The sequence below is a fragment of the Pholcus phalangioides genome, unplaced genomic scaffold, assembly GCF_987345545.1.
Source record: "Pholcus phalangioides strain wild (caught in Gottingen) unplaced genomic scaffold, Ppha-v1.0 ptg000010l_1, whole genome shotgun sequence".
NCBI classification, from domain to species: domain Eukaryota; kingdom Metazoa; phylum Arthropoda; class Arachnida; order Araneae; family Pholcidae; genus Pholcus; species Pholcus phalangioides.
In genome coordinates, this window is record NW_028301603.1 from 12,610,113 (window position 1) to 12,624,844 (window position 14,732).

Genomic DNA, 14,732 nt, shown 5'->3' on the forward strand with positions numbered 1-14,732 from the left:
AATTAAGAAAAATCTTCAATTTTTTCAATTTTCATAATCTTTAAGTACTATGCACGACTGGAAGATATCAACTGATCTTAAAATTTTTTATGTTGTTTTTCTTCTTATTAAAAGAGGCAACTTTTCTGCACTATAGCAATTTGAAAAGGAAACTTCATTTTTTTTTTTTTTTTTCTTAACCTACCCTGTTGTACAAATATGTTTAAGTTACATATTTTGAAGTTGTGGAAAAAGAAAATTCAATTTTCCTCCCATTTTGCCAAAAAATCCCGCCTGGGCTGTAAGTGAACAATTATTCTCTTATTTTATTATTCCAATTTTATTAATCAAACACATATAGTTTAACATGCACAATTTAAATATATTTATATTAGAAATAATCTGACAATATTTACATTTATCAGCAGTTTCAACCAATTTCTGGAGCGAAGCATCAGGTTTCATTAAGCATCTATCATCCAGAACGAGATGGATGAGCTGTAAGAACATGAAAACATAATATTAAATAGAATACAGAAAAAAATTACAGGGTGTTTCAAAAAGAATCACCATGATATTTGTAATAATTATTGATATGCTAATTAATAATTAATTGAAATATGTATATTATAAAAAATATTGAACATAGACACTTAAGATTAATTTTATATTGTATAGTCAATCAAAGCTTTTTGTGCAAACCAAATTAAAGGTGCTGAATATGTCCACTTTGGGATGCACGGCATATGTCTATATGGTAGTCAAATTAGTCTCAAATTTTTGCGAGCATGTTTGCATCCACTGCTGCTGTTATGCGTATCTTCAGTTCGACTAATGTAGCTGGAAGGAGAGGCACATAAACGGAGTCTTTTATAAACCCCCACAAGAAGAAATCGCACACTGTGAGGTCTGGTGATCTTGGAGGCCAGTGATGTTTAACTGAATCGTCAGGTCCCATACGGTTGATCCATCGTTTAGAAATATGATTGTTTAAAAGTTCTTGAACATTCAATCTCCAATGTAGTGGCGCCCCGTCCTGCTAGAAAATGAAGACTGAATCTGTTTCTAACTGTGGGAAAAGCCAATCTTGACAAACACTGAAGTGGCGGTAAATGGAAGAGCATTAGCGCTACCTGTCAGCAACTGCATGATACTCAAAATTTCCCTCTTTCTACCTATACATTATTCGATCGAAACGAATTAAAAGCTGAATAGTTATGATTTTTGTAAATTGGATGATTCTTTTTGAAACATCCTGTATTTAAATTATCTTGCAGAAACTAAAATGAATAAAAATAAAGCGTAAGATTAAAAAACTATTTTGCATGTAAAAGTAGGAAGAACTGAAAAATTCCTCACATTTCCAAAATCCCCATGCTGGACATCCTGCGAACAACTGGAAATTTTCGATTTTTTTGATTGCTTCTCCTCTGGTGCTACACAAAATTTCAGAAAAAAAGAATAAGAAAAATATATAAATAATTTCAATTAATCAAGTTCACAAACAAGTAACATTCTTACCACAAAAATTAGAACTTTGCCTGGTTTTAATTTATACAAAAAATTGACAATTGGCACGTCAGAACATGCCAGGATTTCCTCGTTAATGATGGAAGAAACAAGGCACCTATTTCGTCAGCTTGGACAGGCTTTATTAACCTCAGTCGAAACAGAATTTTCAACACTTTGCAACAGATGGTGCCTCAATTCACATCCAAAGACCACTCGGACTCAGCAAATACAAAGGCGAACTCTCCAGACAACCAGACATAAACATCACCCCCCCCACGACTCATTTATGTGATTTCTGACCACGAGGTCCTGATGACGGCTCTCCATTGTAGAGCCGAAACCTGTTGACAAGTTTGTCTTAAAAACGTGTCAATTTTTTGTATAAAAGTAACATTCTTTTTTTCATAATGTATGTTATGTTGATTATGATAAATCAGTTATTATGCATAATGGCCATGCTTTTACCACACATTTACATTAACGTATTCATGATTCCACCTCCACTCAGAAATTCACTCAAAGACAAGATAATTATGGATCAAACTTAAAACAGCCCATTGGTGCTCTGGGAAATCTCTGCTACAGTAGAACCTCAACAAACATGCCCCATTAATAGCCAACTCCTAATAATGGACGCTTTTCTGCGATGCCCGGTCCTGTGGTATAGGGCGTTAATGTATTTCACTCCCCGTAAGCAGAAACTCTCGATAGCAGACAGTACATTCAGGAAAACTCAATTTTGTATCAGGTTCTCCAACCTAGAGAAGGCCTTTTCTTACTTTGGGAACCGTGGAGATTACCAGAGAATTATGATAAAGCATATTAGTTTGTGGTGATAAAATCATGAATCTAATTCCTAAAGAATATACACTGAAGAACCAAAAAAACTGGTCCACCTGCCTAATATCATGTAAGGCCCCTGCGAGCTCGAAGAAGTGCCGCAGCACGACGTGGCATGGACTCGACTAATGTCTGAAGTAGTGGTGGAGGTAATTGACACCATGAATCCTGCAGGGCTGTCCATAAATCCGTAGGAGTAAGAGGGGGTGGAGATCTCTTCTGAACAGCACGTTGCAAGGCATCCCAGATATGTTCAATAATGTTCATGTCTGGGGATTTAGGTGGCCAGTGGAAGTGTCTAAAGTCAGAAGAGTGTTCCTGGAGCCACTTTGTAGCAATTCTGGACGTGTGGGGTGTCGCATTGTCCTGCTGAAATTGTCCAAGTCCGTCGGAATGCACAATGGACATGAATGGGTGCAGGTGATCAGACAGGATGCGTACGTACCTGTCACCTGTCAGAGTCGTATCAGGGGTCCCATATCACGCCAACTGCACACGCCCCATACCATCACAGAGCCTCCACCAGATTGAACAGTCCCCTGTTGACATGTAGGGTCCATGGATTCACGAGGTTGTCTCCATACCCGTACACGTCCATCAGCTCGAAGCAATTGGAACCAAGACTTGTCAGACCAGGCAACGTGTTTCCAGTCCAATGTCGGTGCTGTCGGGCCCAGGCGAGGTGTAAAGCTTTGTGTCGTTCAGTCATCAAGAGTACACGAGTGGGCCTTCGGCTCTGAAAGCCCATATTGATGATGTTTCATTGAATGGTTCGCATGCTGACACTTGTTGATGGCCCAGCATTGAAATCTGCATCAATTTGCGGAAGGGTTGCATGTTTGTCACGTTTAATGATTCTCGTCAGTCATCGTTGGCCCTGTTCTTGCATGATCTTTTTCCGTCATTGTAGCAGCAGTAACCAATCTAACAACTATGGCAGACACTTGTTGTGTTAAATAGGCGTTGCCGACCGCAGCGCAGTACTCTGATTGGTTCCATATCTCTTTATTTGCATACGCATGCCTGTACCAGTTTTTTTGGCTCTTCAGTTTATATAATAAGGCTTATTGTACTTTCTCTGGGGATTTTTTCCTATTCACCATAGAGCAGTGGTTCTCAAAGTGTGCCTCACGGCTCTTGAGAGCACCTAGTGATCTACAGGATATCAATATGATTTACAATGAAGATAAATAAGAATTGTAATTTACTCGACTATTTGCTCTATTGTTACCATCTTGAGTGCACTAGAGCTTACATATGTAATATCGGAAAAAACACATGAACCTCACATATGCATTCATTACCTCGAAATTCATTTCCAATGATCTCCAACTTCTTGGTGATCTTTTTTGATCTCTGCATAATCTGCAAAGAAAGTTTTTACCAAAAAAATTGAGCCACCAGAAAAGAAATGAGGAAGAATCTTGAACCTGGTCCATAGTCAAATTAAAAAAAATAACACAAAAATTTCAAACAACATTTTTCTTTTTTGATGAGAACGATGCACTTTTGTTATCATATTTCAATGATACTGTAGACCAGCGGTTCTCAACCAGTGCTCCGTGTGCACTTCCCAGGGACTCCATTGCCGCTCGAGGAAAATAAAAAAAAAAGTAAATTTGAAGGAAAAAATTATAAATATTTTTAAATAAAAAAATAAATCAGCAACTTCGATGAATAGATAAAAATAGACCATTGGGGCTCCATCATAGAAATCATATACCAGAAAGGGCTCAACGAGTCAAAAAAGGTTGAGAACTGCTGCTGCACACAGTGACAACAGGGCACCAATGTTTTCATCACATAGAGCAGACATTGAACAATAGCCTTTCAGCACATTTTCAACCTCACCACTTGTTTACAGGTCTTTATCTGTGTTTTTGTTTTCGACTTGTAGAATGGGAGTTTTTGGTAGTCTGCATGTGTTCACCCTGCCCATTCATTCAAAGGTTTACCTTTGTAACCAAGATTTACCAAGTAAAAACTACTTGATTTGTTTGACACAGCATATAATCTTCTTTCAAAATCACTTTTAGATGTAAATTTTATGAGGTTTAATAATATTACTCGTCTATGTTGCACCAGGAAGCATGGTGAAAATGAGCCAAATTTGCCAACTTAGAATTTTATAATTTTCTCTAACACTTGCATACTTTTTTCAAATCATGCGTTTCTCTTGTTTGTTTTAAGGGTCATTTAGATGCCAAGACATATTAGTACCAAGTTGGAAGTATGCAGGTAAATAAAAATTATAGAACCATAGTTACAGCCTACCAATATTATGTTGATAAATACCAGAGAATATATCGAAAAGAATATATTTTCAAAGTTTCATATTTTGGATTAGGCTTTCTGAAGAAGGCAGGATATATCGTTGTGTGCAATCTAAGCACAGTCCACAACTGGTGGATATGCAAAATAAGAAGGGAACCGTGGTAAGGAATCCTGCTGCGGTCGCTGCCTATAACGATAGTATGGGCGGTGTCGACACACACACAGAGCGAACCATTGCCTTTCATACTACCCTGCATATCGCAAAAGACTAGAAATATAAGTCACATGCAACGCGATAGATAATATATAATACAAAATATATAGATTTAACGATACATATGAAGTTTATATTGACGTCTGTGATAGAGCAAAATTTAGAAGGAATTGCGATTTTCAAGTTGTAAAACTACGTAGACTGAATATCGTTTGGAAAAAAAACTTCATAAAAAGTAATTAAAATCCTGTAGAAAAATGCTGAAAAACAGTTAAATCTATATATATGAAATTTATTTGTGTTTGTGTGTGTATGTTCTCTATATATACAAATCTAGAAATTTTTATCCATCGTCGCCAAATTTTTTGGGTATATACAAAATGGGGCCTGACTTGAACTACTTTAAAAGTTCGTCAGAGCTGGGCAAATGCCTGAAATGGGCAAAAAAACTGTCGGGCAACAATGATTACTGGGCTTCAACAATCACTTTCGGAATGTTTACTTTGGTTACCCTGGTTCTCAAACAATGAATTTCAGACAAGCATATGCTATGTAATGGTTTACCACTTTTTCAATTCTCCCAGAAATCTCGGGCAGCACTGGGTATTCTAGATAGTCCATAATAAGAAATAAATTAAATTTCGGACAATTTAGACACTGGATACTTGAACAGAAAAAAAAAACCCATTGTTTTATGTAATCCCCGTTACAATGTTGCTTTGTGGAGCCAATAAACGATTCTTTTCACCAATAAAATAAATGAGTGAAAAAAGTACAGTATATACACAGTGAAACCTCAATATAACAATACTCTGCGGAACAAGGAAAAATATCGCTGTAGAGGGTTTATCGCTATATCGAGAAGCACCAGTTTAACATTAGAGTGTAGACATTTCCAAACAATACTTGAAAAAATATCTTTCGAGTGTCGTATCAGTGAGGTTTCACGGAAATAAGAAAAATTAACTTTTCTAAATGTGTTCTGTGAGCAGGACAGGGAGAAAAAAAAATAACCAATACTGTAACAAAAGAAAAAGTACTGATATTGAGTGTGTATTAGTAAAGAATAGAGAATCACTTAATGGGCATAGACAACCTATCACTCTGACGGATCCCTCCAACCACGCCTCCTCGGTTGTCCTGCATAATGGGAGGGGGATAGCACTACTTAGAGATAAGAAGCTTCGCCATTCCAGAAGTGAGAGTTGAAAACTTCCACCACTGAATCAGTTAAACACCCACAACTCTAAATGTTTGTTGTGGTAAAGTTTTTTTTTTTTTTCCTACGTATACCATAGAAGTATATATACAGAAGTGGATATACAGAAGCATAATGTTGGTAAACACACTCAATTCTATGGAGACGGGAATTCAGGTTGTCATATATAGGACTGACAGAGGAAAAGTGATTTTTTTTTACTCCTCAAACATACTTGATGAAGCTTAACTTAATATACACGACATCGTGCACGTAATTGGCCTTAATAAGAAAACTGATAAATTACCCTTTTCTGACAAAATGGACATATTTCTTTGAAATAGTTTGTGAATTTTAAATCTTGAATATTTTTCGTGCATTTCTTTACAATAAAGAGTAAACACTAATATATAAGGTGCTTCACAGTTTAACTAATCTATTTTTTTTGTGTCTTTTTGGATGATTTAAACTGGTTTTAAAACAGTTGACAAAGTTGCCCTATTTCTATAGTACCTGTCTTGAAGTACATTTATCTGGCACGTTGCTATTGTGGAGATCCAACACTGAGCACTGGAAGCACAGGGAATCAATGTTGGCTTTCATGTCTTCTGTCACCATCACTTCTTGATTTCTATCCACCTAGAGAGGGGGAAAATTCATTCTTTGATTGAAACAACGCGACAATGAGGCAGAAAGAAACGATAATCATTTACAAAGATGAATTTGAACAAAAAAGTGTATTAAACAATTTTACCTTCCTTTTGTTGGATCTTTCAATCGCGCCTTTATCTGTTTAAAATAAAAAAAAAAGTTATTTTCAATGATTCCAGCCATACACAAGATCAGACTCGTTTATTTAATATATCATTACATTTTAACTACAAAAGCACGATTGGAGAAAAATTGAAAAAACGAGATGTGCACAAAAACCGTAAAACAAGTAAGAATAGAAATGAATAAAGATAACCACATAAAAGCAGACACGATACTCTATGCATACATTCACAATATAATTTATAATACCTGTACACGTTACTCATATTATACAATATACACCAGTGTTTCTCAACCTGTGGTCCGGAGGCAGAGAGAGAGAAATTGGTGATTTTAATTCTACTGAAGGAAACGCAAGTTTTTGTAATAAATGTTAGTAATATTATGGGTTCATAATAAAAATTAAACCTTCATACTATGTACTGTATCATTAAGCACAGACGATAAGTTATGTTATTAAATATGGAGTATCACTAATTGTAGCCAAAAAAATGAAATTTACAGCAAATTCACTAATTGTTGTTGAAAATGCTAAAGAGTAGGGAAATAAAGACATAAAGGCGAAATAGCATTTCAGGGAGAAAAACATTCAGTTTGACTGGGGGGGTATCATATTTCATTGCGAAAAATATGGGAAACTGTGATCTGAAATATACGGATTATCACCGATTTGTGAATAAAAACAGTGCTATTGGAAATCTCCAATTATTACTGAGATGGCGGAAAATTACAAATCAATGAGAAATGAACAGTTACTGAAACTCACAGTGAATTGAAATGTAGTTCACGGAAAGAACTGTGACCAAAGCAACTATACAAATACAACGCCACAACAGGCAAAATACCCAACGAGGTGGCTGATAAAAAGATGCCCATAAAAATATGGATGTCATATGTTTCAAAAATACAGCAACCCAATTAAAAATGCAATTAACACAAATTACAAACAATATATACACATGATAAAATATTATGCAATGCCCATAAAGAATACTTATGGTTGTCTTATTCTAAGAATGGATAGCTTCTCGATTTACCCCAACATGTTTCTCGTATTTCTTTTTAAACGTGTCAATTGTGTTACAATTTACTACCTCCGGGGGTAAGCTATTCCATTTATTAACAACCCTATTAGAGAAAAATTCCCTGTGACACCATAACCTTGCATTGTCCCTCACCAATCGATACTGGTGTCCCCTTGTAAAAGCAGTCGATTGGCGGTGTACTAAAAGTTCATGGTCCATCCTATCCATCCCATTGAAAATTTTGAACACTTCGATCATATCTCCTCGACACCTGCATTCATCTAATGTAAACATATTCAAAAAATGAAGTCTCTCTTCATAACTCAAGCCCTGTGTGCCAATAAGGACACACGTAGCTCTTCTCTGCACCCCTTCAACCAAGTCTATGTCCCTCTGTAGGTATGGTCTCCAAAACCTTACAGCATACTCCAGTCCAGGACGAACTAAGCCTCGAAAAAGCGGGAGAATGACTTTAGGAGAACGCGAAGAGACCTTTTTGAAAATGAGACCAAGCATTCTATTCATTTTTTTGACAACCGCTGAACAATGTTCAGAAAACTTAAGTCGCTCGTCAATGAGAATTCCCAAATCGGTGACTCTAGTTGCATCCGGGATAGTGCCACCATTCAACTCGTAAGAGAACCGTGGGTTGTTCGAACCAAAATGAGCGACCATGCACTTATCTACGCTAAACGTCATGCTCCATTCATTTGCCCATGCTGCAATCTTGTTAAGATATGACTATGAACTAAGATATAACTATGATTATGAAATGAATATCTATATTTATAGTGTCATAATAATCATAATATAATTTATATTGTTTCTGTCTTGCCTTTCAAGTTTGAATTGGATGAAACTGCAGCATTTTCTTCATTGGAGCTGCTTGAGCTAGACTTTGGCATGGCTGTATCTTGTTCAGTCCTAAATAAGATATGATAAAATGTTAATTATTACACAACGAGAACATGTGAATAACTTTAATATAGACGTCGGAAGATCAATACAAAATCAATATAAGATCAATAACAAAATTTCCATTTGTAAGTGAATCAACCGTAGCTCAATCTAGTGCGATTGGGCAGGTTATTCAACCTGTTTTGTCTTTCAGGCACCTCAATAATGTTCGATACTCATTCAAGATTTTATACTAACATGATTTTAGTCCACTCCTTAACCATACCCAAGTGGTATTTGAAGATGAGCATTATGCTCAAGTGAGTTGAATCATATGTTAGAGGCGCTCTTCCTTTAATGAATGGAAAAGACAAAGACTCACAGCTTAAGAAATGTTGAAAACCTTTAGCTGGCTATTTATCACAGTGTTACAATGGTTGGTAGATACCTCCTGTCCATCAGAAAACCGGTTGCTAAAGTAGGAGGTAAAATTTTGGGCCAAAAAATAATTAGTCATATCAGTAGGTGGCTATTTAAAGAGTTTGATTCTGAGGGGGCTTTAACCAGTAGTACTAATCACAGTAGAACCAAAGATAAATAAGTCACATAAGAGACAGAAAAGTGAAGACAACCTTTTCAGGCCAGAAGTCTCTGAAGTCAATGCCAATGCACCTTAAGAGATGAAAGATAAGCATGTTGTCTAACTTCTAATACAGAACAGATTGATGAAGAACAAAATAGACCCAACATCAGAGTTGAGGATTTTATTGTAGTCAAATATGGAGGAAAATAATCAGGTAACATTACTGAAATTTTCGATGATGTCATGGAAAAAAGTGGTAAAAATATGGTAAGTCAGAGCTTAACGATGAGATATTTGCCATTCATCTAACTCTCTGTATAGACAAACCCTACAAAAAAAAACAGACACGTTCAACTGGAGATGTACATTGTAGACATAAAAGAATAATTTCCGGTAGTATGAATATTTGTAATAAACACAAAATTTATGGATTTATACATTTGTTTTATTTGTCCGGCATCATTTCCAGTGGATAGATAGTGGATGAAAACATACGCTTCAGTGCATGGAACGCAAGGTAATAGAGTCGTAATACTCCTCCTGATAGGTACAAGTTTGCATTCATTTTTCAAAAGAGTGGCCTAAGAATAAAAGAACCAGATCAGTGAGCGACTAAAAGATTGGCTGAGCAAGTTCGCAATCATCCAGTGGCTAAAACTTTGTCCAATCATGCCAGTGACCGAGTGGATGAACTAAAGAGCAAGAAAACAGACCAGGAGTGACCTAGAGGCCAAGGGACCAGGTCGGTGAGTGACTAAAAATTGTGTTATCTGCAATGAAATATTTGACCTCTCAAAAAATCTTTTTTTTTTTTTCAGATCACTTAATTGACTAGAAAAGGGTGGGGCCCAAGCCAAAAGTCAATAAAGTGGCCCGCACTCTACTCAAAAATGAACACCCTTGCTCTAAATTCACTATAGAGAGCCTGAACTGAACTGAAGAACAACAGCCCACAGGCCTATCGCTTGACGATTTACTGCCTTTTACCCCCGAAAAGGTGGGCTGAAGTGGAGAAATAGCCACCATCACCCGCCACAGGACCCCGTACGCACCCAGCAGAGCCTTGGCTCACATGTGGCCTCCACATAGCCTATAAAGACCACAACCCAAGACTAGGGGAAAAGATGTTTGATTGATTAGCAAATACATATTGTTTAAACCTGGGGCCCCAAACTATGTTCCTGATCACCCAAGTGGCCTGCAGCACATTTACAGATTAAATTTTACATAATATACATAAATTAAGAAAAGGCAGTTTTAGATCACCTAATTGAGTGGCGGCAACACGTTTTTTCCAGAAGGTTGAGTACTCTTGCATATCATTATGTCAGCTATTCTTAACCTATGGGTCGCTACCAAACTTGGTTCGCAGGGGTTTCTGATATAGGTTGCATGAGTCCACTTGCAGCCAGAGTGTTCATAAGCTACGATGCAACTGAAACTTGATTTACATGGACATCCGAGATAGGTCATAATAATTCAGTTGCAATGAGGGGGTTATTGTGGGTTGCGACCCGAACCGGAACTTTGAGATTGGTCGCAGAAATCTACTTACCATCCAGGAATTCTTGACATATGGGTTGCAAAACCGCACTTGATTTGCACGAGCTTCTGAAAAATAGATCATAAAAATCCACTTACGGCTGGGGGCTTAATGCGGGTTGTGATCTAAACTTGTTAAGCAGAAGCTTCTCAGATGGGTCATACAAACCCAGACAGACAGGGGCTCTTATCCTCTGGGTAGTGACCCGAACTTGGTACGCAGGGGCTTCAGAGATTGGGCGCACTAATCACCTTACAGCCGGGAGTTCTTAAAGTACAGACTTGATTCGCATAGGCTTCCCGGGAGGGGGGTACTAATCCTCTTACGGGCAGGAATTCAGGCTGTAGGAGACTATGTAAGAGGCTAGAGGGTGTTTTTTCCCTCTCGTTGTTTGACAAACTTTTCCATACTTCTTGGTGATTGGGCCATAGTGATTCATGTACGTATCTAGCTGCTTTTACAATATGTTTTATGTAAGTAGAAGTCAATGTATGAGAAGAGAAAAGAAAGATCCCTTTCCTTCAATTCTTACTGTTTCTTTCAGTTGACTATAGATTCGACTTTCTTTTTTTCGAGAGACTTTTTCAGGGGACTTGAACGTATTATGTATTGAAAAAAACCATAAAAATATCGTAATTTGTGGTACATATTTAGCTTCATAATGACTGAATGAAAAAAATAATGCAAGATTTTAGCTTGAAGGACGAAAGAAAAGTCTTTTTTTAATAAAAAATAAAAGTTAAAATTTTTTAAATCTTTATCCAGGGTTAGATTTTTGACATAAGCATCAAAAAATGGTTTAAACTACTTTACCGCACACCAACTCTGGTCATACATCGCCATACAGCAATTTCTAACTAGTGGAGTTGGGTGGGAAATGAGGGTGCCATCTATTGGTGGTTGCCTCAGGTTCGGTAGGTTTCTACCAAGCAGGACTTATATTCACCGTACTGGCAGAAAGGATTTTTTTAAATGTAGTTATCATTCAATTATTGTTATCAGTAAGGCTCAGATTTTTATGACCTAAAAATCTTAAAAATATGTAAGCATTTATGACATAAAAAAACATGAAAATGTGACCTTAAAATTTAAAAATGACCTTATAATTTTCCCATTATTCCGTCGTTCTCAATTATTGTTTCTTATCTCATTAAATTAAAAAAATTAACCAAAGATTCACCAATTTACCTTTTTAACTGAAATTCTCTCACCGAACTCCAAATGAAAAACATGTCTACCTTATGCACAATATAACTACTAATTGTGCGTTCTGGAATCACATTGAACGTTATGAGACACATTTTCAAGCGTAAATAAAACTACTATCATTTATTTTCTTCCAAGAAATATTTAAAGAAACTAACTTTGCAAAAGTTTTTTTTTAATTTGGTAAAATATTACTGGATGGAGCCAGTGGCGTAATAAGATCTGGTGGCACCCGGTTCAGAGTTTTAACTTGTCAACCCCCATGTCCACCAAAATATAAAATGAAATTTACTGAGGAAACAATTTTTTAATAAGGCAACAAATAAAAGGCAAATACCAGGAAATACTGAAAAATTTCTTATGCATTTCGACACGCTATGGGTGTCGTCTTCAGGGGATAAGAATATCACACTGACCAAATTTACTTACACGCAGGCGATTCGCTTCATTCTTCCCACGGCATTTGACTTGGACAGGCGTATAGTTTTTCTTTCGGCTGAGCAACCGAGATGGAAGATTTGGAAACCAATCAAGTGGGAGACTCGGTCAGCATGATATTTTTATCCTCTGAAGACGACACCCATAGCATGTCGAAATGCATAAGTAATTTTTCAGTATTTCCTGGTATTTGCCTTATTCGTTGACGATTTTTTGAATTTTAGTATGTTTAGGTTAAAAATATCATATTGTTGCACAGAACGACTTGGGGCAAATGATATTTGTGGCAAAGATGAGACGATGAGTCACCAGGACCAACAGTTTGTTTATTTAAGCACCAGCACAACTCAAAAGAAACGAGATAGAACACCTCCTTTCCCCCTACGCACCACACAATAATACTAAATTATTACAGCATCACACCGTACAGCCGCAATTTGCTGCAATTAGCGATTGTAAAGGCCCATGTAAATTATTTGACATGTTATTTTATGTAACAAAAAGGTGCATTAATACAAAGCTGGCAATTTTTTGTCACCCCTTTCAGAGCCGGTACCTGGTTACTCATAAGTACATTACACATAAGCATTACCACTAGCGTGTACATTTTTTGATGAAGGTAAGAGCAACGGAGACAAATTAGTTGGAAATTATTCATTCATTATTAATTTATCAAGTTGTTCATTATAATGAATAATAATCTCTGAATTACATTACTTAATTTAGTAACATCATTCAGAGACATCATTATTGTTTAAAATGTTATCTGTACGCATACTGATTAAAAAATTATTCAGTGATAAATCGTTATAAATTATTGCACTCGGTACAGATATATATATATAAATCACTCTACGTTATTATTTTTTTCAAATCTTGCATAGAAATGCCTTTATTCTTAAGTTAAACTCATCTCAATATAATATTATTTAACTGGTAAATATCTCTCTATCGCAATATGTTTTCAAGACATTTTGAAATTCACTACAATATTTTTTTTTCATCTTGTTCAAAATCGACGTCAATATATTTTTAAACGTCTCCAGATTTTTCCCTTAATTCATTCAATAACATTGATATTTTGTAATATCACTGATAGTGTAAAAATAATTGTATTGCTACTTTCTGTGCAGTACATAGAAGTGTAATGCAGTGAACACCCTTTTACACACACATTATACTCTGCGCACTAAGTACACTATAAAAAATCGAAGTAAATTTTATTAATGAACAAATTTTTTCTAATCCTTGAATGCATTTTCTGATAGGAGTATAAAAAAGATTTAAAAAAAAACAGTGTAAATTTAGTGGCACTTCATTTTCATGAAACAAGGAAACCAATTGTCTAATTACTGATGTAAATAAAAGGTTACTTGTTCTTGATTTTGTCTTAATATCAAGACGCAGGGCCGTTTTAAGAGCATCATGGGCTCCCGGGCCAAATGATTTTTTTGAGGCCCTACCAGGCAAATTTTCGAAAATCTCAACCAGATCCCATTTTTGTGAGGCCCCGGGTGGACCCATGCCTTAAGACAGCACTGTCAAGACCGTAGATAAATATGTAAAGACATATGATGGTGATATTTTTACTAGTCGTTTTGAAAATTCATATAACATCATTGAGCATCATGTTTTAAACGTAATAATTTAGAAAAGTTCCTAGTTCCCTGTGCCAAATTGATGTGCGTGCATAGCTTACCTCTTTCGGAACAGCTTCGGTATAGCGGACCCGGCAATAAGTTTCCATCGTTCGCGCGCTCTGGTTCTTTGTTGTTCTGCTGGGTTGTCATTATTCCAGAATGTTCGAAGAATTCTGCCAGGCAGTGGCGCTGGTTGTTGTTTCTCCGAGGTCCTAGCACGTCTTTCAAACGGGTCTTACTTAGTGTGACCATACGTCCCGTATTTCCCGGGACAGTCCCGGTATTTTCTGTTTTTTTGGTCGTCCCGACTTTTTCGCAAAGGTGTCCCGGTTTTTCCCGTATTTTACACGAAGCCTACTTGAATTTTTATTCTTTATTGAAGTCAAAGATTGATATTATTATTCAACTCATAAATTATTTTATGATAATTACATCTATATATGAGAATACTAATCTCCCACATTTGCCTTGGTGAACGTTTTTTTTTTTCGTGGAATACATTTTAATCCACTGCAATTTCTTTGCATCTTTCCCGCCATTGTGATTTTTCCGTAATTTTAACAATATTTGGCAACTTTGTTTGGTTTTGGCGTTGTCTTTGGCGATAAT

The 14,732-nt window shown here is 36.3% G+C and overlaps 1 protein-coding gene across 1 annotated transcript in view; it reads right to left on the reverse strand.

Annotated features, from left to right (window-relative positions):
* The window catches only part of LOC149080940 (uncharacterized), a 29,313-nt gene extending 15,014 nt beyond the window's left edge, over nucleotides 1–14,299 (reverse strand). Inside the window, exons 1-7 of the mRNA XM_089237634.1 lie at nucleotides 14,183–14,299; nucleotides 8,652–8,740; nucleotides 6,772–6,806; nucleotides 6,531–6,656; nucleotides 3,636–3,696; nucleotides 1,339–1,415; nucleotides 396–477 (exon numbers count right to left, since the gene is read on the reverse strand). Of these exons, the coding sequence (XP_089093760.1) occupies nucleotides 396–477; nucleotides 1,339–1,415; nucleotides 3,636–3,696; nucleotides 6,531–6,656; nucleotides 6,772–6,806; nucleotides 8,652–8,721 (451 nt within the window). The 5' untranslated portion in view covers nucleotides 8,722–8,740; nucleotides 14,183–14,299. The remainder of the gene's footprint in view (nucleotides 1–395; nucleotides 478–1,338; nucleotides 1,416–3,635; nucleotides 3,697–6,530; nucleotides 6,657–6,771; nucleotides 6,807–8,651; nucleotides 8,741–14,182) is intronic.
* Nucleotides 14,300–14,732: the final 433 nt, after the last annotated feature.